This window comes from Dendrobium catenatum, unplaced genomic scaffold (genome assembly GCF_001605985.2).
Source record: "Dendrobium catenatum unplaced genomic scaffold, ASM160598v2 fragScaff_scaffold_546, whole genome shotgun sequence".
In the NCBI taxonomy this organism is placed as follows: domain Eukaryota; kingdom Viridiplantae; phylum Streptophyta; class Magnoliopsida; order Asparagales; family Orchidaceae; genus Dendrobium; species Dendrobium catenatum.
The window spans coordinates 268,105-295,822 of record NW_021319008.1 but is presented as its reverse complement, the minus strand read 5'-3'; the positions used below and the strand labels follow the sequence as shown (position 1 = coordinate 295,822).

Here is a 27,718-nt window from a genome sequence, read left to right as displayed (position 1 = left end):
CCTCCCAATAAAGAAATCATCATCATCATCATCATAATTATCATCCAATTTCTTTTCTTTGCTATACAATTGAAGAAATTGGATGATATTATAAGTATCACTTTCAACTATAATACCAATGGTATCAAGTAGTTTACCTTTGAGTACCTTATTTAAAGAATTGATAGCCAATAACTCCACTTGTGCAATATTCCAATGAACTCCATAGAAATCAAAAGCCATGATAAGTCTTCCTTTGAAGTCTCGAACAACGCCTCCAATTCCTGCTTCATAGTTCTCCTTGAGGGAAGCATCAATGTTAATCTTATACCAACTGGGTGGAGGGGGATGCCAAGAATAAAAAAGCAGTCCCAAGGACTGATGTACATCCCAGATAGAATAAGATTAAACTTCTTACTATTTACAAAACTCAAAATAGAAGAAGATGTCAATGTATCACAATTCTCCAATTTTCCATGTTTGATCTTATTTCTGTTGTTCCAAGAAAACCAAAGCAAAGTGCAGTAGATCCTAGCCATCACCAGATTTGAACCAGAAAGAATTTCCAATTTGCTCCAACAATCCTGAAAAGAGTTGTATTTAGGAATCATAAATCCCCAATTTCTTAACACATCAATAACCCTCAATAATTTGAGACGAGAAGTGGTAATGTGATCAAAATCTTCAGCAATTCCACAACCTCTAGGAAAATAATTCCCATTTGCAAGCCTTCTTCTCATGAGGTAATCCGCTGTTGGTAATGCATATTTACCAATCCTCCACATAAACATTCCAACACAGGAGTTCAACTGTAATTTATGGATCCAATTAACTAGAACAGAACATGAATTAGTGGAAAGTTCTTTGTACAACAATTCATCCTTAATCAGTGCAAAAATTGATTTTCCAGAGTATCTCTGTTTCAGCTGCAAGAAATCACCATCATCCTTGTTAGAAATTTGAATATTGCTGATTAGAGCAAGGAGTTCTCCTCCAAAGAATAAAGACAATCTATCTAGATCCCAACTTCCATCAAGAATGAAGAAGTCTAGATAAGTGTTTTCATCATCAAAATTGGCAACAAAGGTCAGCCACCTGATCAGGCTCTTATCTAATATCCACACATCCTTTAAAACATTGATTTTGCTTCCCGTCACCACTCTCCATCTAACTGCCATTTTAAGAGCATCCCGCCCAGATTTTATTATCTTCTAAGAAGGAGAACCACCCTTCTTATTGTCATCATTCCACCAGTCTTCTCCATATTTGCATAATAAATTCTTATTCAACAAAGAATTCGGAGACTTTACCAACTTCCAAGCAAACTTGGCTCTTAAGGATTCCACGCTAGAGAGTGCAGACTTTATCCCCCAACCACCCAAAGCTTTTGGCTTACAAATTTCATTCCAAGCAACATAATGTAGTCCATGACTTCCATCTGCCTTATTCCATATGTAATTTCTGCATAATCTCTCAAATTCCTTCAAAACTCCTAAAGGAATGAGAGAGTGTGAACTAATAAAAATAGGGAAGTTAACATAAACCGAATTCACCAACACCATCCTGCCTGCCAAAGAGATGAATTTATTACTCCATGAGTTCAACTTCTTCATAGACTTGTCGAAGAGAGATTGGTAATCAGTCTTTTTCAATCTTCTTAATGCAACTTTAGTTCCCAAGTACTCCATTTCATCAACCGGCTTGAACCCATGAAATATGTAATTACCTTCCTCTCCCTTCTATCAACTCTTTTACCATAAATCATGGCAGATTTATGGTAGTTGATTCTTTGTCCAGTCCAACTACAGTAATCATCAATAATATCCTTCAATCTTTTAAAACTTTTCCTCTTTGCATCAGCAAATAAAAGTACATCATCCGCATAGAGCAAATGGGATATCCTTTGTCCTTTGGATGTAATTTTGATGCCCAAATCCTTTCCCCTGCTGAGAAAGACATTAGAAAGTAGTTGTGAACAAATAATAAATAGAAAAGGTGAGAGTGGGCATCCTTGATGAAAACCACTCTTTCCCTTTATCCATTTAGTGCATCCACCATTGATGAGAATAGAGTAGCTTGGTTCCAAGATGCATTCCATCACCAGCTTTATGAACATCTACGGAAAACCCAAAAGAAGTAACATTTTTTTGAGAGTAGTCCAGCACATACTATTGTATGCTTGCTCCATATTAACCTTGATAGCCACCAAACCATTGATATTTTTATAAAACCTCATTTTGTTGAAGACCTCCTGTGCTAAAAGCAAGTGATCTGAAATTGATCTTCCTTTAATAAAGGACACTTGTTTATCTGAAATGATTTTTGGGATTACAATCAATAATCTATTTAGTAAGATCTTTGTCACAATCTTATAAATATAATTACACAAGCTTATAGGCTGAAATCCAGTTGGAGTAACTGGGTTGTTGCTCTTGGGAATAAGGACTACAATATTGTTCTTCCAATCTTTATCCATTCTACCAGTTAAGAAAAAACTTCTCACAACCATACAAACATCCATACCTACAATGCTCCAGTAATGTTTAAAGAAGGAGTACGTGATTCCATCAAATCTCGGTGCCGTGTTGTTTCCAGAATTCCTTACTACTTCCCAGATTTCTGAATCCCGTAAATCAGCTTCCAAACAGGTTCTATCTTCATCATTTAAAACCTTCCAATGAGGTGACCAATCTGTCAATACACTATCTCTGTCATCCCATTTCTTCTGAAAATAGTTATAAAACAGCTCTTCTATCTCTTTGGGGTCTTCGGTAAGAGAACCATTATTGTTTTTTAATTGAGGAACCAAATTACCATTCTTCCTAGCATTATCAAATGCATGAAATAACTTTGTATTTGCATCACCCTCTTCAATCCACTTCACTTTAGCTCTTTGCTTCCACCAAGTATTCAAATGACCAAGAGTCACATTCAGCTCCTTGACCTTACACCTGAGCAGCCATAGTTTCTCTTCACTCAATTACTCAATATTAGCTTCTTCTTCTTGAAGGATCAGAATTCTAGCCTTTAGCCTTTCTTTGTTTTTGGAAAATTCTTTGAGCTTATTCATACTCCAGTAAAGTAAATCCCTTAATGATTTCTTGCACTTTTTGTTAAGGATTTGCATTTCATCTCCAATACAATTCTTCTTCCATACTATGGCAATAATACGAGCTGAAGCTTTGAAAGAAATCCAAACATCTTCAAATTTTAGAATTTCCCTCTTCTTTGCAAAAGTGTCAAAGATTTTTAACACAATGGGACTATGGTCCGATGCAATTCTGGGTAAATGTCTTACCACTGCCACTTGTAAACAATTCAATGCCAAAGTATTCAACAAGCACTCTATCATATCCCATTGATAGAGTTTGCATATAATAATAGTTATCAATCTAACAAAGGTATAGCTCCTTAAAAAGCTTTATACTAGATAAAATGTTGGACTTTTTTAACTTTTACAAAGATGGGAGATAGAGAGGTGATAGGTTCAAACTTTATAGATGTTACGGTTACGAATCTGATTTTGGGAAATATAATTTTAATGATAGCAAATATTTCTGTTACTTTTGTTTCTCTATGACTGCCTTGCCTACTAATATTTTAAGTCCACAAGATCAAACTGCAAAATGAACAAGCTATAGATTGGGTAGATTAGCACTGAGTCAGTTTATAATATACGATAAGTTTCTTTACATTTTCTTAAGTCCATTGTAATATTATGGGTCATAATGCTAAGTAACGTTGCCCACACACATAGGGAAAATTTCTATCTGTTTGATTAGTGTTTACTATTTTGATCACATCATTTGAGATTATCAGTTAAAAATAAAAACCCTAATTAGGACATCTTTATTAAGGTAGCCGCAATTAAGCGCATCATCCTGGATAATATTAACATCGACCGAGACTATAGGCTCAAATTAGAAAGAATCCACCACTAGATCTATTTACGCATCTTTAATTTTTGGACATCATCCTGGACGATGTAGTGCAATTATGCCTAAATTAATCTAGTAATTAAGGAAAGCAATTAAGGTTTGATTGCTTATCATATCGGCCTGGATGATTGTAGGATCGTACGGGACGATCAGTTCACGAACCTTAGTTCTTTCTTGATGATCAATAATCAGCCTGGCTCCATTTAGGGCAATGCTCTAAATGATATAAACTAAATTGAACTAATCATTCGGGGTGATCTTTAGATCTGCTGGATGATCAAGTTATTTTTTTATTTTTTAGATATCCATTCAGGGCGATGTTCTGGATGATATTTTTCATTTTATACTAATCGGCTAGGACAATCGTGAGATCTTCATAAACATTCTAGTTATTTTTCATCATCCAGACATCCATCCAGGGTGATGGTCTGGATGATATTCATCAAGTTGAACTAATCGTACAGGATGATATATTATCGTCCTGGATGATATTTGACGATTAGTTGCTAATTAGGGAAAATTTGAAGCTGTTATTTAAAAAATCTCTTATTTTCTCAAGTAAAGATCTTTTGCTGCTGTCCTAACCTAAGTGAGAGAAGAGGAGAGGGAGAGCAAGGGAGAGAGAGAGGATCTAATGAGGGGGAGTTTATGAGGGATTTCACAATAGTTACTCAAAGCAAGGATCTGAGTCATCTTCTCCGGTTATCATCCCTAAGTCCTTGGAGGTTTGAGAGAGGTCTTCTTCAGCAACGGATCGAGGTTCTCTACCTGCTTCTGGAGGAAGAAAAAGGAGTTCGGTTCTCTGACTGCTTCTAGAGGAAGTAAAAGGAGTTGGGTTCTTAGTCTACTTTTGGAGGAAGAAAAATGAGTTGGGTTCTCTGCCTCACCGAGGTAGGTGGAAATGAGTTTTGTGCGGGCTTCTCTTCCTTACTGTGGGAATAAAAGGAGAGACACTGAGTTTAGTGTAATACCGAGAAGAGAGGCTCCGGAGAGTGGACGTAGGTTAAGTTGATCGAACCACTATAAAATATGGTGTTTTCTTTCTTATTATACTTTTATATTAAATTTCCACTTTTTAATTTATGTGGTGATTGTTTTGTTATGTTAGTGATTTTATTTGGAGAAATTTTTAGATACCAATTCAACCCCCCCCCCTCTTAGTTAGCCTTGGGACTAGTTGATAAGGGTTTAACATCTCTGACAAACTTTCAAGTGGTATCAGAATGGGATTCATAAAATTGAGTTTTTGAAAACTTTTAAATTTCGTTCAATGGCTAACTTTGATAATCGTAATACTGCGGAAGGGTATTCTATTACCCGACTACCTTTGTTTGATAATGTTTCTTTTGATTTTTAGAAAACTCGCATGTCTATATTTGTATAATCGATTGACTATCGCATGTGGATGCTTGTTAAAGAAAGTTATTCACCTCTGTCTCATAAAACTAGTGGAATTAATATTGAACTTCCTTTCACTGAATAGACTTTTGAGGATAGGGATTTAGCTTAACTAAATGCAAAATACTTGAACTATTTTTTTGTGTTTTGAAATCAAAACATTATAATTCTGTTTCAACTTGTACCATGGGTAAAGAAAATTGTGATAGATTGTGTATTACTTATGAAGGAACCAAAGAAGTTAAACAATCTAGGTTGAATATTTTATTGCATGACTATGAACTTTTTCATATGAAACCTGCTGAATCTATTTTTGATATGTATAATAGGTTTACTCAAATTATCTCCTCATTGCATGCCTTAGGAAGAGAGCTAACTAACTATAAAAGTGTGAATAAAATTTTAAGATGCTTGCCTTCTTCATTTGATGCTAAGATAATTATAATTACTGAATCTAAGGATTTGAATACTTATTTTGTTGATAACTTTCTTCGATCACTCATTGCTTATGAGTAAGGTGTGAACCAAAGACAACTTAATATAGGTGAGTGAAAGAAGGAGAAAACTGTGGCACTGAAGGCCAACAACACGGTAATTGATTCTTTCAGGTCTGAAAGCGATGATGTTGCTTTAATCACTAGGATATTCAAAAGCTTTCTAAGGAAGAATCACAAGAACCATCAGAAATGGAACAAAGGTAAGGGTAGCAAAAATTATAAAAGTTCTTCTGATGTTGTTTATTTTGAATATAGGAAGCATGGAAATGTCAAAGATGATTGTCCTACACTTTTGGATCACCCAAGCAAGGAGAAGGGTGAGGAGAAACCCAAGTACATGAAGGACAATAAGCGGTTCCAAATGGCATTCTGGCCTAATTCTACATCTGACTCCTTTGATACTAAAGCTGAGAAGGAAACAATAAACTTGTGCTTGATAGGTGATCATCTTAATCAGTCTGACCAAAAAGAGGTATGCGAACAAAGTTATGAATAATTACTTGAGGTTTGTGAGAAAATTCATGCATCATATAGAAAACTTAAGAAATCACATGCTAGTTTAAAATAAGAATTTTTAAATCTATAAAAAGAACATGAAGTTTTACTTAAAGATCTCTCCAAAATTGATAGCAATCATATGTCAATACTTGATGAGTTTGATGAGTTAAATAAAAAGCATTATGAGTTGGTTGTAGAGCATGATTTAATGAATGCATTCTACACATAACTTGAAATTGATTTTAAAACTTATATTAATGATTTTGAGCATAGGGAGCACTATTTAAGTGTTGATAATGCTATTTTAGAAAGTGCTAACTCAAGGTTTAAAGCTGAATTGAATGCACTTGAGAAAAATAGGAATATACGCACACCTGAATAATTTTCAATCATAATCCAAAACCAAAATTTTTGAAACATAAGAAGAGGCACTATAACCTGAACAAATTATTAAATCCTTTTCCTGGAGTTAGATGTTTTTCATGTGGTATGATAGGGCATATTTCACACACATGCATTATTCACGATAGTATATATTGGTGCGGAGACCCAAATTGCATGATTCATAACATAACACACATGTATTGCATTCTTCTTTTCATAAGAAGGTGCACAAACTTGTTTAGGTTCCTAAATCTAACATTTGATGATGTTGTAGGTGTGCTCTCACTAAAGACCTCAAGAGAGCATGTGGTACATGGACTGTGGATGTTCATGACACATGACTGGAGATGCCGATCAATTCATTTTGCTGGAGGCAAGGGCTTTAGGCAAAGTCACTCTTAGAGACAACACCACCAGGAAAGTGGTGAGTGCATATATAATCAAAAACTCCAAGAACCTTTTAATTGAAAATGTTCTACTTATAGATAGACTGAAATACAACTTGCAAAGTATTAGTCAGCTGTGCGATAAGGGTTTCATCATAAATTTTTTGGCAAATACTTACATTGAATAAGAACACTATTTTGCAGAAAAATGGATTAACAACGTCTATATGCATGATTTAAATAATATTGAATGTGCTACTTTATTTTATTTAAAAATAGTTGCTGGTGAGTTTTAGTAGTGGCATAGGAGGTTATGTCATGCCAGTATGAAAACACTTAGGAGAGTGACCCAAAAAAACCTTGTTAGAGGAGTCCCCGAGCTTAAGTTTTCTAAAGACCACTTATGTGATGCCTGCCAACTAAGGAAGAAAGTTCATTCCTCTTTCTATTCCATTAAGGACTTTAGCACCTCTAGACCTTTAAAAGTCTTTCACATGGATTTTCTTGGACCCATTAGCACTGCCAACTTAGGGGGAAAAATCTATGGATTTATGATTATCGATGACTACTCGAGGTTCACTCGGACTAAATTTCTGTCGCATAAGAGTGAGTCTTTTGATGAATTTAGATCCTTCTTCACTTGGATTTAGAAAAATCAAGGTTTTGAAATCTTGATCATCTATAGTGACCTTGGGGGAGAGTTTGAAAATGAGATATTTGGAGACTTTTATGAGGATAAGGGGATTAGTCACAACTTCTCAGCTCCTAGGACCCCTTAGTAGAACGGGGTAGTTGAAAGGAAGAATAGGACCTTAGTTAAGGCCCCTAGAGCCATGCTTGCTAAGTATTCACTTCCAAAATACTTTTGGGCTGAAGCGATAAACACTGCTTATTATGTGTTGAATAGGTCCAAACTTGATAATGTTGAAGAGAGTTACTACTTAGCTTTGCATGTTTTACATTCTTGCAACTTGTATATTTTGATGATACCAAATATTACTATTTTGATTATTATATTCTCCTAACATATTTTTTGAAGAATTATTTTTGCTCTTGTGTGTACTAACATTTCAGGAAAATCATACTCTAGATTATTGAAGACTTCAAATCAAGTTCATCTCAAAATATTTTATAAATTGAAGTTGGTATTTTTCTTTTTATTGAGTCTGAAAGAGTGTGATTATAATTAAGTAACTTAGTACACACACATCGGGGGAGAGCTTTAAAATTCATAATTTTTGAAACTGATCATGCAGTACAAACCATGTTTGTACGAGACGATCTGGTCAGTTTTAGTCCTAAAAAGAGCAATGAAACAAATGGGGAGAGGGAAAATTGTTTCTAAGTACTATTCGTCCAGACGATATTTACCTTCATCCTAGGACGATGCTCTCTAGACGTGTTCGTTTGCATGATATTTACTTATGTTACAGGATGATGTTCTCAAGATGACTTCATCTAGACGATAATTACCTTCATCCCAGGACGATGCTCTTTGAACGCGTTCGTTCAAATGATGTTTAATATATGTCCCAAGACGATGCTCTTTGGAAGCCTTCATCCAGATGATAATTACCTTCATCCCAAGATGATGCTCTCTAGACGTGTTTGTTTAAACGATATTTAACCTACATCCTAGGACGATGCTCTCTGGATGCATTCGTCCAGATGAAAATTATGGTTCATCCAAGGACGATGGGGTATGGAATGGTCAAAATGAACTATTCATCCAGACGATTAATATGATTCGTCCTAGGATGACCTTCTCTATTCTGGAAACTTTAGAGTCATTCTATTTTTTGTAACAACAAACTATGTAAATAATAGTTCATACCAGATGAACATTGTTCGTACGGGATGATGATCGGGTATGAAGGGAAATCATACTAGTTCATATTTAGTTTCGTACACAATAGTAGTTTCACTATTCGTTTGTATGAACTAGGATCATATGGGATGATGAATAACACATATATTTGAATAATTGTAATTTTTGGATGGTTTTTTATGTCTTTTATATAAAAGGTACACTTAAGACTATCATAAAATCTTTTTGTCAAAATTGGTCTTCATGCAAAATGAAGGGAGATTAAAGGAGAGAGTGTGAGAGAGTGTTTGAAGGAGAGTTATTACTACTGGAGTGTGAAGGGTTCACTTGGTAATCAAAGGTAAGGATCTCCATTTGTGAATTGTGATTACTTCAATCTCTTCTCTTGTCCTTCTAGATTTCTTATGAGAAGATCTTTTAAGGAGAACTGATTCTCTGTCGATACTCGAGAAGTGTGAACATCAGAAGTTTCTCTGGCTACACTTAGAGAGTGTGAATAGCTGACGATTCTCTGCCAATAATTGGAGGTTGTAAAAAGATGACGGTTCTCTGTCGCACCGGGTTGTAGTGGAAGAGAGTTTTTGTGAAGGCTTCTCTGCCTTACTGTGGGTGGAAAAGGAGAGACACTTGTGGTAATAGTGCAATAACTAAAGTGGGATACTTCAGGGAGTGGATGTAGGTCATGTTTGACCGAACCACTATAAATCTTGCATCTTTTATTTTCTGTTACATATTTACTTTACTGTTTTATTTATCTGTGGTTGAAAAATAATTTTCAAAATTTTACTTAAAGTTTTTATCGATTTAAAATAAGAGAAAATTTTTAAATTACCAATTCACCTCCCTCTTGGTTAGACGTTGGGACATAAGCTTAGGTCTAACAACCTACTTCATATTCAGCAAGTTTCAATAAATAAGACACTCTATGAGATCATTAAGGGTAGGACACCCAACCTTTCCCACCTCCATGTCTTTGGTTGTAAGATTTTCATTCTTAATAATGGGAAGTCACACATAGAAAAATTTAATCCAAATTTTGATGAAGCAGTGTTCTTAGGATATTTAAGTGTGGGAAAATACTTTAGGGTGTTTAATAAGAGGATGTTGGTGGTGGAGGAGACTACTCTTATAGTGTTTGAAGTCTAGAGTTGAGGATGAAAGATGATGTTGAAGACATTACTCAAGGAATTGATAATTTGGAGAAGAGGGTAGAGTCTCAGAACGTTGAAGGAGTAGGTGTGATTACACAAGGAATAGAGAATGTAAATCATAAACCTACACACACTTTGCCTAAAGATTGGAGATATTCTTTGAGTCATCCTAAAGAACTGATCTTAGGAGACCCTTCTGAAGGTATTAGAACTAGGCATGGACTTAGGAAGGAAGTAAACCACTCTTCCTTTATCTCAATGACTGAACCCGTCAACAATAATCAAGCCTTTTCTGATGAGTTTTGGATGTTAGCCGTAAAAGAGGAATGAAACCAATTTATTAGGAATGATGTTTGGGTGCTTATAGAAATACCAAAGGGACAAAGTGTATTTGGAACCAAATGGGTCTTTAAGAATAATATGAATGATTCTGTGTAGTGATTAGGAATAATGTGGGACTAGTGGCTAAGGGGTACAACCAAATATAAGGAATTTATTTGGAGAAGACCTTTGCTCATATAGCTAGATTGTCAGCCATTAAAGTGCTACTAGCCTTTGCTTATTATAAGGGATTCAAGCTATACCAAATGAATGTTAAGAGTGCCTTTTTAAATAGGATAATAAAAGAGGATGTGTTTGTAGAATAACCCATTGGTTTTTTAGAGTTCCTAATGTCTAAATCAAATTTTCAAATTATATGGATTAAAATAGGCACCAAGAGCTTGGTATGAGAGGCTTAACACATTTTTACTAAAGAGAAAGTTTGTTAAGGGGAGCGTAGACACCACCCTTTTTCTGAGAAAAGTAGGAGATGAGTTACTCATTGTTCATATCTATGTTAATGATATACTTTTTAAATCTTCTGATAAAAAGCTATATGATGATTTTTTTAAAATAATGAGTAAGGAGTTTGAGATGAGTATGATGGGAGAGTTGTCCTACTTTTTAGGTTTAACATAAGATAATTGGATGATGGAACCTTCATAAATCAATAAAACTACATTAAGGACATCTTGAAGAAATATGAAAAGAATAAAGCCAATCCAATAAATACTTCCATGACTTCCAATATTAAATTGGATAAGGACTGAAATGGGAAATATGTTGATCAAAAGAAGTATAGAGGGATGATTGGATCTTTAGTTTACCTAGTTGCTAGATAATCTGATATAATGTTTAGTGTTTGTCTCTGTGCTAGATTTGAAGCTGATCATAAGGAATCCTACCTAACTTATGTTAAGAGAATTCTTAGATATCTTTTGGAGACCCAAAACTTAGAAATCTGGTATCCTAGGCACAACACTTCTTTTGAGAATATTATATATTCTGATTCTGATTTTGCAAGATATAGGTTGGATAAAAAGAGCACTTCTGGGACTTGCCGATTCATAAGATAGTCTTTAGTCTATTGGTCTATTAGAAAACAAAACTCTGTTGCACTTTCCACTGTTGAAGCTGAGTACATTGCCTTAGGGAGTTAAGTGGCTCAAGTCTTTTAGTTGAAGCAATAAATTCTACATTTAGGATTACCTATAGGCACAATTTTAATCCTTTGTGACAACACTAGTTCTATCTGCATCTCTAAGAATCCTATCAAACATTCAAGGAATAAATAACATTGACATAAGGAATCACTTTATTAGAGACCATGTGATCAAAAGAGACATTGAGTTACACCATATGAAACCTGAGAATCAAATGACTGACATCTTTACTAAACCATTGGCTTTTGATACTTTGAACATCTTAAGGACCAGATTCAGTGTGATTGATATAAAAGCATGAATGTGATGTTTTACCTTTTCATGCTTTTATTTTTCATGTTTTATTTATGCTATTTTAGTTTTTCTTCTTTTCTTTGTGATCACTATTGAAATGATATTTTATGCCATATTTTTATTTTTGAAAGTTTGTAGTCAATGTTTTTCATCTCTAAATTAGTTAAATGGAGAAGCATCATTTATTATTTCCCTTCTTCTAACCTCCTTTAGTGGTGTAATTTTTTCTTTTCTAAACAAAAGTTTATCTCAAATTAACAACTAGACTTTACGATTGAGATTTTTCCTATCTTGCTACAATAATCTATCTTATATATATAATATTCAAAGTCTTTATGTTATTTTTAAATTTTTTCTAATATTGTCGTTATATTTATCATAAGAATTTGATATTATTTTGTGGCTAATTCTTCCTTATATTAGAGAGTGAGTTTTTATTCTTTGATATTTGAAAGATATGCTCACAACTGAGAGTATTTAAGAGTTTTAGAAAGGGATCTAGCTTGCAAAAATGAAAAGGGCATAAAATGAGCCCCAAAAAGAAGAAAAATTGAAAAGATATGCAATGACTGCCCAAAAAATGAAAGATACACAAAGGGTATCAAAAATCAAAAGATGTGCAAAGTGTGACAATCAATTAACAAGAAGCATACAATGAGCCCACTAAAGACAAGCTTCTTTATCTTTCAAACCTTTAAATCTTAGAAGAATTCATATGTCACTTGATATTTTCGAAGGCTTTATTTTGAATTTCATGATTATGACAAATAACTTTGGTATATTACTCTATAAGATTATTTTTTGAAACCAAGTTTTGAATGGATCTCTTTTTTTTATCCAATTAGTTTCTCTGAGTTAGGTCTTTTGTTTTCAAAAGACGATTTGCCCTGAGAGAAGTCCGAGCTAGGGCTAGCAGGATCGGCTATTATATAATTTTTCAGATTTTGACGATGTTAACTCGTTGTTCTTATAATTTTTAAAATTCAATTCTATGGAGAATTTATCATTTTTTGCTTTGATTAAAAAAAAAAATTTTATTTCATTCTTCTTTTTTGACTTCTATTCTATTTTTCTTTTCAAGTTTTTCCTCTTTTTTGTGATAACAAAATGGGGAGTAGTGTTTGAGTTGTTTCCTCGTACTATTTTCACTTATGTTCATATTTTATTTAGTTTTGATTATTTTTCATCATAAAAAAGGGGGAGATTATCATGAATCTGATTCCAGGAAATATAATTTTGAGATAACAAACATTTCTGTTACTTCTGTTTCTCTACAACTGCCTTATTTACTAACATTTTAGGTCCACAAGATCAAATTACAAATTGAACCAACTCAAGATTGGATAGATGAGGATTGAGTCAGTTTGTAATGTACTACAAGTATCTTTTACCTTTTCTTGAGTCCATTATAATATTGTGGGTCCAGATGCTAAGTAACCTTGCACACACACGCACTTAGGAATTTGTTTATCTATTTGATTAGTATTTTCTCTTTTGATCACTTCATCCAGGACGATCCAACAATCGACCTGGATGATCAATTAAAAATAGAAACCTTAATTAAGATATCCTGATTAAGCAACCATAATTAAACGTATCATCCTAGACGATATTAGCATCAGCCAGGATGATAGGCTCAAATTAGAAAGAATCCGCCGCTAGATCTATTTAGGCATATTATATTTTTGGACATCATCCTGGACGATGTAGTGCAATTATGCCTAAATTAATTTAGTAATTAAGAAAATAAATTAAGGTTTGATTGCTCCATCATATCGTCCTAGATGATTGTAGGATTATACGGGATGATCAATTCACAAACCTTAATTATTTTTAGATAATCAATAATCGGGTTGGCTCCATTTAGGGTGATGCTCTGAATGATATGAACTGAATTGAACTAATCATTCGAGATGATTTTTAGATTGGCCTGGACAATCAAGTTATTTTTTCATCATTTAGACATACTTTCAAGGTGATGTTTTGGATGATATTTGTCATTTTGTACTAATTAACCCGTACGATCATGAGATCATCCTTGTCGATCTAGTTATTTTCCATCGTCCAGACATCCATCTAGGGTGATGGTCTAAATGATACTTCTCGAGTTGAATTAAATGTAAATGATGATATACTATCATCTTGGATGATATTTGATGATTACTTGCTAATTAGGAAAAATTTAGAGCCCTTGTTTAAAAGTACTCTTATTTTATCAAATAAAAATCTTTTGCTGATGTCATGACCTGAGAAAGCCAAGAGGAGAGGGAGAGCAAGGGAGAGAGAGAGAGAGAGAGGATCTTGTGAGGGGGAGTTTGTGAGGGATTTCATAAAGGTTGCTCCAAGCAAGGATTTGAGTCTTCTTCTCTAGTCATCATCCCTAAGTCCTTGGAGGTTTGAAAGAGGTCTTCTTTAGAAACTTATCGAGGTTCTCTACCTACTTTTGGAAAAATTAAAAGGATTTGAGTTCTCTGCCTTCTTCTGGAGGAAGCAGAAAGAGTTGGGTTCTCTGCCTGCTTCTCAAGGAAGAAAAAAGAGTTGGGTTCTCTGCCTCAACGGGGTAGGTGGAAAGGAGATTTTATACGGGCTTCTCCTCCTCACAGTGAGGGCTAAAGAAGAGACACTGAGTTTAGTGCAGTACCTAGAGAAGAGGCTCTGGGAGTGGATGTATGTCAAGTTGATCAAACCACTATAAAATTTAGTGTGCTCTTTCTTATTGTACTTTCACATTTAATTTCCGCACTTTAATTTTTATGGTGAATGTTTGGTTATGTTTGTGATTTCGTTTAAAGAAAATTTTAAATACCAATTCACCACCCTCTTGGTTAGCCTTAGAATTAGTTCATAAGGGTTTAACATCTCTAACAAACTTTCAGATACTATAACAAAATTTCTTCTAATTAGAGAAAGGTTGAAGTCCACATAAGATAGGCTTAAAAAATACTATAATAAAAAATGCAAGTTAGTTGCGTTTCAAATTTACAACCTGATTTATATTAAATTAGCCAAATGAAAGGAATTAGTAGTTATTGAAAAATTAGCAAGCTCAGTCCAAGGTATATTAGAGATTTTGATATCATTGAGTGGATTGGTAATTCATTTTATAGGTTATTATTACTTGATCATATATGCATAGTGTGTTTTATGTATCTTCTTTGAGAAAGTTCGTGTCAAATTCTTGGAAGAGATTATTTGCTGAGAATATTGAGGTTCATCCCAATCTACAATATAGAGAAGAACTCAAAAGGATTTTGACATATGATGTCAAAGAATTGAGAAGCAAACATATTCCTATGATCATAATATAGTGGAAGCATAACTACCATAGAGGTTACTTGGGAGAAGGAATTTAAGATAAGGCAATTGTATCTAGTTTATTCAAACTTATTATATTTTGGGAATGTCAAGGATGACATTTTTCACAATTTTTGGGCACTATTAAACTCTATAAATTCTCCAGCCAGACTTCTACTCCTTAGGTAAGGTCATAGTATCATCCTAAATAAAGATATTAATAGTTTAAAAACAAACCTTTTTTCACTTTTGATTTGAGATACATATGGCATTCGACACCTCCCAATCATTGCATAGTCGATCGCAAGGAGAGTCAACTCAAACTTTTCCACATAGGTTGTGAAACCCTTCAAAATTTTAAGATTTATTTTATTGACCATGAGTAGTCAATAATTATTTCAGGAGTCATTATAAGTCCAAATGACAAACTATCTTACTAGAACATTTATAGTGTTGTGATTTAGATCCACTAAATTTTTATAATTTTTAGGCATTATTAAAATTTCTTAAGAAATAGGCACATGTCTCTACAAGTGGGGTTATTTGGGAACGTTAGGTATCTATTTTGTAAATTAATTTCACAAGAATTTTCTACAAAAAAAAAAAGATAATTTATGAATATTTTTATATAAGTTTTAGATTTCCAAATTAAAGATATAAAAGAATTTAGATAAAATTAATATTTTAATATAGTATCTCATTCAACTTATAAATCCCATTTTCATATCTTAGCCAAAATGTTTAACATAGAGCTATTTTAGGAATTAGGGAAGAAAGAGAGGAGAGAGAAATAAAAAAACCTAGTTTTGGGAGAGTTGGGGTTGTTTTTGTTTGTCGACCATGTTGATAAACTTGTTTGTCTCAACGTAATTCACATTATGCCCATCTCAATTTTCTAAAAAAATGCAAATTTTAGCAAATTTTTTGATTAAAATTTTATTTTGTTAGCAAAATACGATTAACTTTGCATAGGTAAAACTTTCATTGCGTAACTTTTTATAGTTTATAGAGATTACTATTATGCCCATTTTAAATATTTTCTCAAATTTTATAATGGGGTTTTTAAAATTTGTGGCGTTTTTATTGAATAGTAAATTAACTTGATGTTAAAAAATAGGGTTGTAGTATAAAAAAAGTCTAAAAATATCATTTTACACAATCCCTGATAAATTTGATAAATTTTTAATAATGTACATTTTTTATTAGCAAAATTTTCTGTTGTCGACCATTATACAATACTAAGAAATTTCGATACATGCTCAATTACTCTTTAATTGCTATAATATGATGATATATATGCATATGTGATTATATTATATCTATTGGGAGCCATAAGATGGTAGAATCCTCTGAGATTCTATCTGTGTCTGGGAATTAATGGGAGTTATAAGGGGTCATCTTTTGAGATTTTATCTGAGATATGGACATGTGATACGTTCTTGTGTTATAAGAATAAACAAAAAAGAGTTATAAGGGGCTAGAATTCTTTGAGGTTCTATCTGGGTCTGAGAAATATGATATGAACTACTCTGTGATATGAATTAGAATTTATTCATTTATTTAGTATTATTATTAAATCAGGGAATAACTATTATATATTTGTTACATCTCTCAGCATAATAATTTATTTAAACTATATTTAACTGCTTTTTAAGATTTAGTAAAATATTTGATAAAAGAATATTTGAAAATTTAGATTGATTTGTGTGGCTTATTGAGATATTGTAGCTCACTGTGGTTTTGCTTCTGGTTTTCAGGATTTAGGAACGGGAAAGAGATTGTGGACTATTAATTTCGGATCTAATCTAAGGTCATATGTATTTTTCTATTTTGATTTTTATACTGTCATGGTTTGTTAAAATTTTAATTATCTAGGTCTAACATATAACAATGTACTATAATATAGATATTTATCCTGATGAAATGAAAGAAACTTGGTGGATGAGTATAATTTTAATATTTAGATGTTTTAGTAGCTATGTACTTTGTAGTTTATTTTAATGAAGATTGTTTGAAAATCTGAAATAATTTTAAAGCTAGATTTTAGGAATTACCTGTCATAGCTCAACATAATAAGACCTATCCTGGTTAAGTTGGGTGAAATAATTCTAAAACTAGATCTTGTGAATTGCCTATCATATCTCAACACGATATGACTATTCATGTCGTGTTGGGTTATGACAAACGTTAATATTATCGAGCAATGCTCTGACAAACAATCTCAGATAGGATAAATATTGTTGGTAGATTCTCTCAACCTATTCTACACATGTTAATATTATTGAGTAGTACTATGACAAATAATCTCAGATTGCTCAAACATATTTAGTTTGGATTCCCTCAAACTCCTCCACACTGATTAAAGACTCAAAGCAACATTTTGGCAAAAAACATTTGAAAGCTAAAACATCCCTTATCTATCTCCCTTAACCTCTTCTGTACGAGTTAACTCCATCAAGCAATGCTCTAATAAAAAACCTTAGATAGATCAAATTTTTTGTGGAGTTTCCCAGCCTCTTATATGTATGTTAACACCATCAAGCAATACTTGTTGCAAATCTGTTGCTCATGGATTATGATTTTGATGTTAGCAAGCACTCTTGTTTCTCTACGACTGCCTTTTCTACTGACATTTTAGGGCCACAAGATCGGAAGGAAATCAGAACCAGCTCAAGTTTGGGTAGACTAGATTTGAGTCAGTCTGTAATTTTCTTTTTCCCTTTTTGAGTCAATTGTAACCATTGAAGTGTTCTAATGCTTAGTAACCTTACACACACACACTTGAGTGATTTTTCTATCTGATTTAAAATTTTTGTTTTTACTCACATCGTCCCGGATGATATTTACATCATCCTGGACGATCAGGTTCAAAACAGAAATCCTAATCAGGACATCTTGTTAAGGCATCCATCATTAGTCGATCGGCCAGGATGATAGACTCAAAATAGAAAGAATCAGCCGCCACGATCTATTTAGGCATTCTTTATTTTTGTAAATCGGCTAGGATAATTGTGTATCAGCTTGGACAATTTGATACAATTATGCCTAAATTAATCAGGAAATTAAGGAAAGCAATTAAGATGATTGATACAATCACATCATCCTAGATGATCGCAAGTATGGTCGGGACGATCCGTTCAAAAATCTTAAGTTTCTCCTAGAGTATCAATATCGAACAGGTCATATTCTAGGCGATGGTCTGGACGATCAGGATCGGCCAGCTCAAATTCCTGGCAATGCTCTAGACGGTTTTCCTCTGATTTGAACTAATCATCTGGGATGATCGTGAGATCAGCCCGTACGATCAAGCTATTTTGGAATCGTCCATAACTCTTTTCAAAGTGGTTGTCTGGCCGATAGTCTATAATTTGAACTAATCATATAGAACGATTTATGATCATCCTGGACGATAGGAACAACTTTTTTCTGTTCGTCCCAGATCATCTCGGCTGATTAGGCTCAAATAGCATTATTCGTATAGGACGATATTACTATAGTCCTGGACGATAATGTCGGCAACTTGCAATTAATGAGCTATTTCGAAGCTCTTCTATTTAAGGGCTATTGTTCAACGTTTTGAATAATCTTTTGCTACTGTCTTGACCTGAGAAAGCCTAGAGGAGAGAGAGAGGGGGGGAGAGAGAGAGGTTCTTGTGAGGGGGAGCTTGTGAGGGAGATTCACAAGGGTTGCTCTAAGTATTGTTCCTCTTTTTCTTCCAGTAGAGTCTCTTATCATTGGAAGGGTGGGGAGAGGTAAGCTTCAGTGATCGATCAAGGTTCTCTACCTGCTTCAGGAGGAAGAAAAAGGAGTTGGGTTCTCTGTCTTACCGGGGGTGGCAAAAAAAGGTTTTTGTAAGGGCTTCTCCATCTTGCTATGGGAGCAAAAGGAGAGTTACTTTGGTAGTGCAATACTCGGAGGGTGCTTCCGGAGAGTGGATGTAGGTCGAGTTGACCAAACCACTATAAACCCTTGCGTTCTTTTTCTTGCTTCCGCACTAAATTTTTTTGCACTTAGTTTTTCTTTGGTGATTTTAGTTTGAGCTTTGTTGGTTTTTGGTTTAAAGATTTTTTAAAATACCAATTCACCCCCCTCTTGGTTAGCCTTGGGCCAGTTCATAAGGGCCTAACATCCCTTACAAACTTTCAAGTGGTATCAGAGCGGGATTTATAAAAACTGAGTTTGAAAACTTTTGAATGTTGATCCATGGCTAACTTTGGAAATCGTAACACAACTGAAGGATATTCTATTACTCGACCACCCTTGTTTGACAATCTACCTTTTGATTTTTGGAAAACTCGCTTGTCTACCTTTTTACAATCAACTGATTATAACATATTGGTGCTTATTAAAGAAGGATATTCTCCACCTTCTCTTGAACTTAATGGAATTAAAACTGAAGTGCCTTTTACTGAATGAACTATTGATGAAAGAGATTTAGCTCAACTTAATGCGAAGTGTTTAAACTATTTTTTCTGTGCTTTAAAGTCTGAAGATTATATGTGTGTTTCTACTTGCTCTACTGGTAAAGAGATTTGGGATAGGTTGTGCATTACTTATGAAGGAACAAATGAAGTTAAGCAATCTCGTTTGAATATTCTCTTGCATGATTATGAACTTTTTTGTATGAAACCTTCTGAATCAATTTTTGATATGTATACAAGGTTTACCCATATTGTAACTTCTTTGCATGCCTTAGGAAGAGAACTTTCAAATTATGAAAAAGTGAATAAAATTTTGAGATGTTTGCCTTCCTCTTTTGATGCTAAAATCATCGCCATTACTAAATCTAAAGATTTGAATACTTATTCGATTGACAACTTACTTGGCTCACTCATTGCCTACGAGCAAGGAGTGAATCAAAGAAATTTGGATGCAGGTGAGAAAAGAAAGGAGAAAACTGTGGCATTGAAGGACAACGACATGAACTCTTACTCTTCCAGGTCTGAAAGCGATGAATTTGCCTTAATCACAAGGCAATTCAAAAGCTTTCTAAGGAAGAAATAAAAGTGTCATCAATAGTGGAACAAAGGTAAGGGAAACAAAACTTTTAAGAGCTTTAATGACATGGTTTGTTTTGAAAGCAAGAAACCTGGACATGTGAAACCTGATTGCCCAACACTCAAAACTCCCTCAAGCAAAGAAAAGGGTGAGGAGAAACCCAAGTTTAGGAAGGACAAAAAGAAATTTCAAATGGCATTCTGAGCAAATTCTACATCCGATCATCTGAGACTGAACCTGAAGATGAGACAACAAACATGTGCTTAATGGCAGATAATCATCTGAGACTGAACCTGAAGATGACCAACTCCTTGAAGTTTTTGAAAAAATTCATGCATCATATAGAAAACTTATGCTAGTTTGAAATTAGTGTTTTTAAATTTATAAAAAGAGAATGAAATTTTGATTAAAGATCATTCTACAATTGATCCAAATCATATGGCTCTACTTGATGAATTTGATGATTTAAATAAAAAGCATTTTGAATAAATTGAAGAGCATTATTCATTCAAAGTTTCACACACATCACTTGAATCTGATTTTAAGAAATCTAAAGAGATAGAGCATAATTTGAGAATTGATAATGATGCTTTAAAAGATTCTAACTTGAGGATTAAAAATGAATTGGATGTACTTAAGAAAAATTTGATGACACCTACACTTGATCAAAAGACAAAACCTAGGCAGAGGAATTACTACCCAAATCATTTAAGAAATTCTTTTTCCTAGAGTTAGATACTTTTTATGTGGTATGCTAGGACACATCTCACACACTTGCACTGTTCATCATAATGCACATTGGGTGTGGAGACCCAAATTGCATGATTCATAGAATAGCACACATGTATTGCATTTTACTTTTCATAAGAAGGAACCCAAACCTGATTGGGTTCCTAAAACTAACATTTGATGATTTTGTAGGTAAGCTCTCACAAAAGGCCTCGTGAGAGTATGTGGAACCTAGACAGCGGATGCTCTCGACATATGACTGGGGATGCCAATCAATTTGTTTTGCTGGAGACCAGGACAGGAAGCAATGTTACTCTTGGAGACAACACCACCAGGAAGGTGGTAGGCGCAAGTATAATTGCTAATTCCAAGAACCTTATGATTGAAAATATTTTGCTTGTAGATGGATTAAAATACAACTTGCTCAGCATCAGTCAGCTTTGCGACAAGGGCTTCATCATACAATTATTTGCAAATTCATGCATTATAAGTTTAAATAACAACACTATTTTGCAGGGAAAGAGGATCAACAACATGTACATGCTTGATTTAAATAACATTGAATGCGCTACATCTTTTTGCTTAAAAACTGCTGTTGATGATTCATGGTTGTGGCACAGAAGATTATGTCATGCTAGTATGAAAACCCTCAGGAAAGTGACCCAAAAAGACCTAGTTAGAGGTGTCCCCAAACTAAAATTTTCTAAAGACCATTTTTGTGATGCATGCCAATTAGGAAAGCAAGTCCACTCCTCTTTTCACCCATTAAGGACATTAGCACCTCTAGACCTTTAGAAGGCCTTCACATGGATTTATTTGGACGCATTAGCACTACCAGCTTGGGAGGGAAAGTATATGGTTTTGTAATTATTGATGACTACTCGAGGTTCACTTGGACTAGATTTCTTTCACACAAAAATGAGTCTTTTGAGGAGTTTAGAACCTTTTTAACTTGGATTCAGAAAAAGCTAGGTTGTGAGATCTTGACCATCTATAGTGACCATGGGGGAGAGTTTGAACATGAAAGATTTAGAGATTTTGTGAGGAAAAGGGGATTAGCCACAATTCCTCAGCTCCTAGGACCCCTTAGCAGAACGAGGTAGCTGAAAGGAAGAACCGGACCTTAGTGAAAGCCGCTAGAGCCATGCTTACTGAGTATTCACTTCCAAAATACTTTTGGGTTGAAGTGGTTAATATAGCTTGTTATGTAATGAATAGGGTGAATGTTAGAGCCAAGCTAGATAAAACACCCTATGAGATCCTTAAGGGTAAGACACCCAATCTTTCCCACCTTCATGTCTTTTGTTGTAAGGTTTTCATTCACAACAATGGGAAGTCTCACGTAGGAAATTTTGATCCAAAATCTGATGAAGGAGTGTTCTTGGAATATTCTAGTGTTGGGCAGTCTTTTAGGGTGTTTAATAAGAGGACTTTGGTGGTGGAAGAAACTACACATGTAGTGTTTAATGAGTCTAATCCTAGAAAGCATGGAGTTGAGGATATTGATGATGTTGGAGAGATTACCATTAGAGTAGAAAATTTGGAGAAGGGAGTAGAACACCAAAACACTGAAGGAGTAGGAGATGTTACCCAAGGAGTAGAAAATGTAGATCAGGAGAAAAGGGTTGGACCTTCATACACTTTATCTAGAGATTGGAGATACTGTACAAGTAACACCAAAGATTTGATCTTAGGAGACCTTTCTAATGGAGTTAGGACTAGATATGGACTTAGGAAGGAAGTGAACCACTCTGCCTTTATCTCAATGACTGAACCCACCAATATAAACCAAGCCCTTTCTGATGAGTTTTGGATTTTAGCCATGCAAGAAGAATTGAACCAATTTGTTAGGAATGATGTTTGGGAGCTTATGGAAAGACCAAAGGGATAAAGTGTAGTTGGAACCAAGTGGGTCTTTAAGAACAAAGTGAATGATTCTAGAGTGGTGGTAAGGAATAAAGCAAGATTAGTGGCTAAGGGGTATAACCAAATTGAAGGGATAGATTTTGAGGAGACCTTTGCCCCTGTAGCGATATTGGAAGCCATTAAAGTACTATTAGCCTTTGCCTGTTATAAAGGATTTAAACTTTTTCAAATGGATGTCAAGAGTGCCTTTTTAAATGGGGAAATAAAAGAGGATGTGCTTATAGAACAACCCCCAGGTTTTGAGAGTTCTCAATTTCCAAATCATGTTTTTAAATTAAAAAGGGCCTTATATGATTTAAAGCAGGCACCCAGAGCTTGGTATGAGAGACTTAGCACATTCTTACTAGAAAGGGGTTTTGTTAAGGGGAGCATAGACACCACCCTTTTTCTTAGGAAAGTTGGAGATGATTTGCTCATTTTTCAGATTTATGTGAATAACATACTTTTTGGATCTTTTAATAAAAAAACTTTGTGATGAATTCTCTAAAAATAATGAGTATATAGTTTGAGATGAATATGATGGGAGAGTTGTCCCACTTTTTAGGGTTTAGCATAGAACAATTAGATGATTTTCTAAATCAATCAAAATACATAAAGGACATTTTGAAGAAGTATGAGATGGATAAAGCCAAGTCAATTAATACTCCCATGACTTCTAGTGTTCTGTTGGATAAAGACCCAAGTGGTAAGTCTGTTGATCAGGAGAAGTATAGAGGCATGATTGGATCTTTACTTTACTTGACTGCTAGCCTACCTGATATAATGTTTAGCGTTTGTCTTTGTGCTAGATTTCAAGCTGACATTAAGGAATCCCACTTGACTGCAGTTAAGAGAATTCTTAGATACATTTTAGGGACCCAAAACTTAGGAATTTGGTGCCCTAGGCACAACACTTCTTTTGAGATTATTGGATTTTTTGACTCTGATTTTGCAGGATGTAAGGTGGATAGAAAAAGCACTTCTGGAATTTGTCAATTCATAGGACAATCTTTGGTCTCATGGTCTAGGAGAAAGCAAAACTCTATTGCACTTTCCACTGCTGAAGCTGAGTACATTGCCTTAAGAAGTTGTGTGGCCCAAGTCCTTTAGTTAAACTAGCAGGTACTGGATTTAGGATTACCTGTAGGCACCATCTCAATTTTCTGTGACAACACTAGTGCCATCTGCATCTCTAAGAATCCTATCCAACATTCAAGGACTAAGCACATTGACATTAGGCATCACTTTATTAGAGACCATGTGACAAAGGGGATATTGAGTTACACCATGTGACAACTGAGAATAAACTGGCTGATATATTTACTAAACCACTGGCCTTCGACACTTTTAGCTCTTTAAGGACCAAATTGGGTGTGATTGACATAAATGCATGAACTTGATTTTTATTTGCTTTTCTTTTTTTTTTCTTCTTCTTTGCTTTTCTTTTTCTTTCTTGTTCTCTTCTTCATTTATTCCTTTATACTTTTTGTTTATTGCTTTATTTTTTTATGCCTTTTTAATCATCGCTGAAATGATATCGTATACCTTATTCTTGCTTTTTAAATTTATAGTCAATGTTTTACGTCTCTTAATCCATTAAAGGGTAAAAATATAACGTTGATTGTGTCTCTTTCTCTAACATATTTTAGTGGCACAGTTTTCTTTTCTAATCAATATTCTATCTCAAATTAACAAATGGAGTATGCAATTAAGATATTTTCTAATCTTGTTACAGCAAATCTATCTTGTATGTATAATGATCAAAAGTTTTTTTTATCACATCAAGAATTCCTCGTTACTCTTGTCATTGCATTTATTCATACAATTATTGATTCTGTTTTGTAGATTGTTCTTCTCTATATTAGAGAGTGAGTTATTCTTATCTAATATCTAGAAGATATACTCACAACTATGATTATTTAAGAGTTTTTTGAAAGAGAATGTAGCTTGCAAAAATAAAAAAAGTGGCCAATGATGTCAAAAATCAAAAGATACGCAATGATGGCAAATTGAAAACAAATATATACACAAAGTGTATCAAAAAGAAGCATAAAGCACCATTCAAATTGACAAGAGGCATAAAATGAGCCCACCAAAAGCAATCTCTCTTCTCTTTTCAAAAACTTTTAAAACGGAAGAATTCATATATCACTTGATAAAATCAAAGGCTTGATTTCGACTTTTTGCGATTGTGACATAATTACTTTGATACATTATTCTATAAGATATTTTTCCTGAAATCAAGTGGTGAACATATCCTTTTTCATATCCAATTGAATTTTTTGAGTTAGGTCATTATTTCAAAAGACTATTTTACCCTGAAAGAAGTCCGAGCTTAGGGATTAACATGATCGAATATTCTACCATTTTTTGGGATTTTGATGTTGATAAATCATTAACTTACAAATCTTTAAATCAATCACATGGAAGACTACATCATTTTCATGCCTTGGTTAAAAAAAAAATTTGGGTTGTTTACTTTGTTTTTTAGTTTCCTCCTCCTTTTTTAGATGTCAGAAGGGGGAGTAGTATGTTGGTGTTTGCACTATTTTATTTTTCACTGGTTTATTCTGAAAAATTTTAACTACTATTTTTGATCGTCGAAGTGTTTGACATCAATAAAAAGGGGGAGATTGTTGCAAATCTGTTACACATGGATTATGATTTTGATGTTAGCAAACACTCTTGTTTCTCTACGACTGCCTTTTCTACTGACATTTTAGGGCCACAAGATCGGACAGAAATCGAAATCAGCTCAAGATTGGTTAGACTAGATCTGAGTTAGTCTATAATTTTCTTTTTCCCTTTCTTGAGTCAATTGTAACCATTGAAGTGTTCTGATGCTAAGTAACCTTACACACACACTTGAGTGGTTTTTCTATTTGATTTTAAATTTTTGTTTTTACTCACATCGTCCCGAACGATATTTATATCGTCCTGGACGATCGGGTGTGGACCTTCGAAAGAGCACCGCTCGTGGGGTACGAACGTAGAGGGTACGGCCGCACTATCCCGTAGGATAAAATGATCATAGGCCTGTACACTCGACACGAACAGGTCAATGGAAGGGCAGATTGGATCGTGCATACTGTTGACCTCATTATTCGAGGTCAATTTCCCAGAAATTGACTCTAGCACCTAGGTCTTCGTAGCCTAGTGTAGACGTCGCCCATAGGATTTCTCTTAGGTGAACGCCCGTTGACGTAGCATCGACTCAACCCTATCACTCAATTTGAATCAAAATCAATTCAATCCAATTTCAATTCAACTCTGAAATTAACTCAAATCAAGCTTGATTTTTTAATTCATAGATATCGATCGACTCAATCTAATTCATTTTCGATCAAATTGATACATCATTGGGCTCAAATCAATTCACCAATCGAATCAGATCGAATCAAATTCATTCGACTCTAGTTCATTTTTTTTTAATAATAATGGCCCCGATTAGCCCGATTTGATTCATCGCGAACTAATATCAATTTTCTTTTAAATGGGAAAATTTAATTTGATAATATATATATATATTAATCTCATACATGAAAATTTGATTATTTTTATTTATATATATCCTAATAACTATATCTTAATAAAAAAAATTCAAATCAAAAGATAACTTCTTAAATCCTAAAGCAAGAACTGTATTCCCCACGTCTCTCTCTCTCCTCTCTATACACACAGAACCGAACCTAGCCCTCACGAAATTTCTCTCCAGATCACACAAACCATAAAAGCCCTCACTCACTCAGTGGTTCACAACCCACGATCTCCCTCTCTATTTTTTGGAAGAAAAGCCGCACGAACCCTTCATCTATCCCACTCACACTCTCATTCGTACGCTCTCCCTCTTCTCTCTAATTTAGGAAAACCCAAGGAGAACCGTCCCCAGCAGTTTGCACTCCCTACGATCTCTCTCAGCAGTTCACATAAAGGCTCTCACCTCTTCTCAATTTGCAGAAATCCAACCCTCCTCTCCAATTTTGCATGAGAAGCTCCCAGCCTCTCCATCTCCTTCAGTTCGTAAGTCCGCCTCCCTCCATTTCGCACGACCCCAAGATCTGCAACCCCTTTCTCTCATCGATCCCTCGCCTCCACAGACTTGCCCTTACCACCGACCCTCTTCACTGTAGGTAATCACCTCCTTCTTCTCCTCCATCCTATTCTTCTCTATCTCTTTTCCATCATCTTCCTTATCTTTATTCTTCTTCCTTTTTGTTTGTTGGTTAGAGAAATTGATTGATATGAGATATGATTAGAATTGTAGTTACCTAGAAATAAAATGATAATGGAAATTGCTAATATTTAAAGAGAAAATAATGAAGTTTGTTTTCCTTCTATAATATTGAAACCGATTACATATAATTTTGTATCTCATTTCTTAGAGAATGAAAAAGAGCTTTCATTCATATTCTTGAAATAATATGAGAGGATTTTGCCTGTTTAAGTTATGCTGATGTTTGGCTTCCATAAATCCATTAATATCTACACCTCTTTCTTTTGTGGTGAAATAAGAAACGAATGTTATATTTATTCATTAGTTTTATAAAAATATTAACGACAAGAATTGTAGAAGTGGCTAAGATATGTGGATCTGAAAACATTTGGTGGATTTCTCAAATCAATATAACATATATAGATCTCATGTGCTTTAATACATTATACCAATTTTAAATTCGGTTATGATAAACATAACTTATATTAGTTTCAATGATTACTTGACGAATCATGTTAAAAATTTTCTTTACCCATAGATTATGTGAATCTTTATATTCTAAATAAGAAAATTTGATTTTAGTCATAATTCATAAGTGAGTTTCCTACCTCTTTCTTTAGATGGTTATATCTTCATGTTTATTTCAAAGATTCCATTGGATCTTGTTGGAAAGAAAGATATAAGGCTTATTTTAAATTGAAAACTGATTGAAGAAATATCATGTGCTTCAAATATAAGTTT

General features: G+C 34.2%; 1 protein-coding gene across 1 annotated transcript; it reads right to left on the bottom strand.

The window, feature by feature from the left end:
- Positions 1-1,190: 1,190 nt before the first annotated feature.
- Positions 1,191-26,772, bottom strand: LOC110116443. The gene is made up of 5 exons (XM_020850010.1): positions 26,705-26,772; positions 2,365-2,930; positions 2,035-2,095; positions 1,706-1,922; positions 1,191-1,622 (listed from the first exon to the last, which is right to left on the bottom strand). Exons 1-5 carry the CDS (start codon positions 26,770-26,772, stop codon positions 1,191-1,193), a joined length of 1,344 nt encoding a protein of 447 aa, XP_020705669.1.
- Positions 26,773-27,718: the final 946 nt, after the last annotated feature.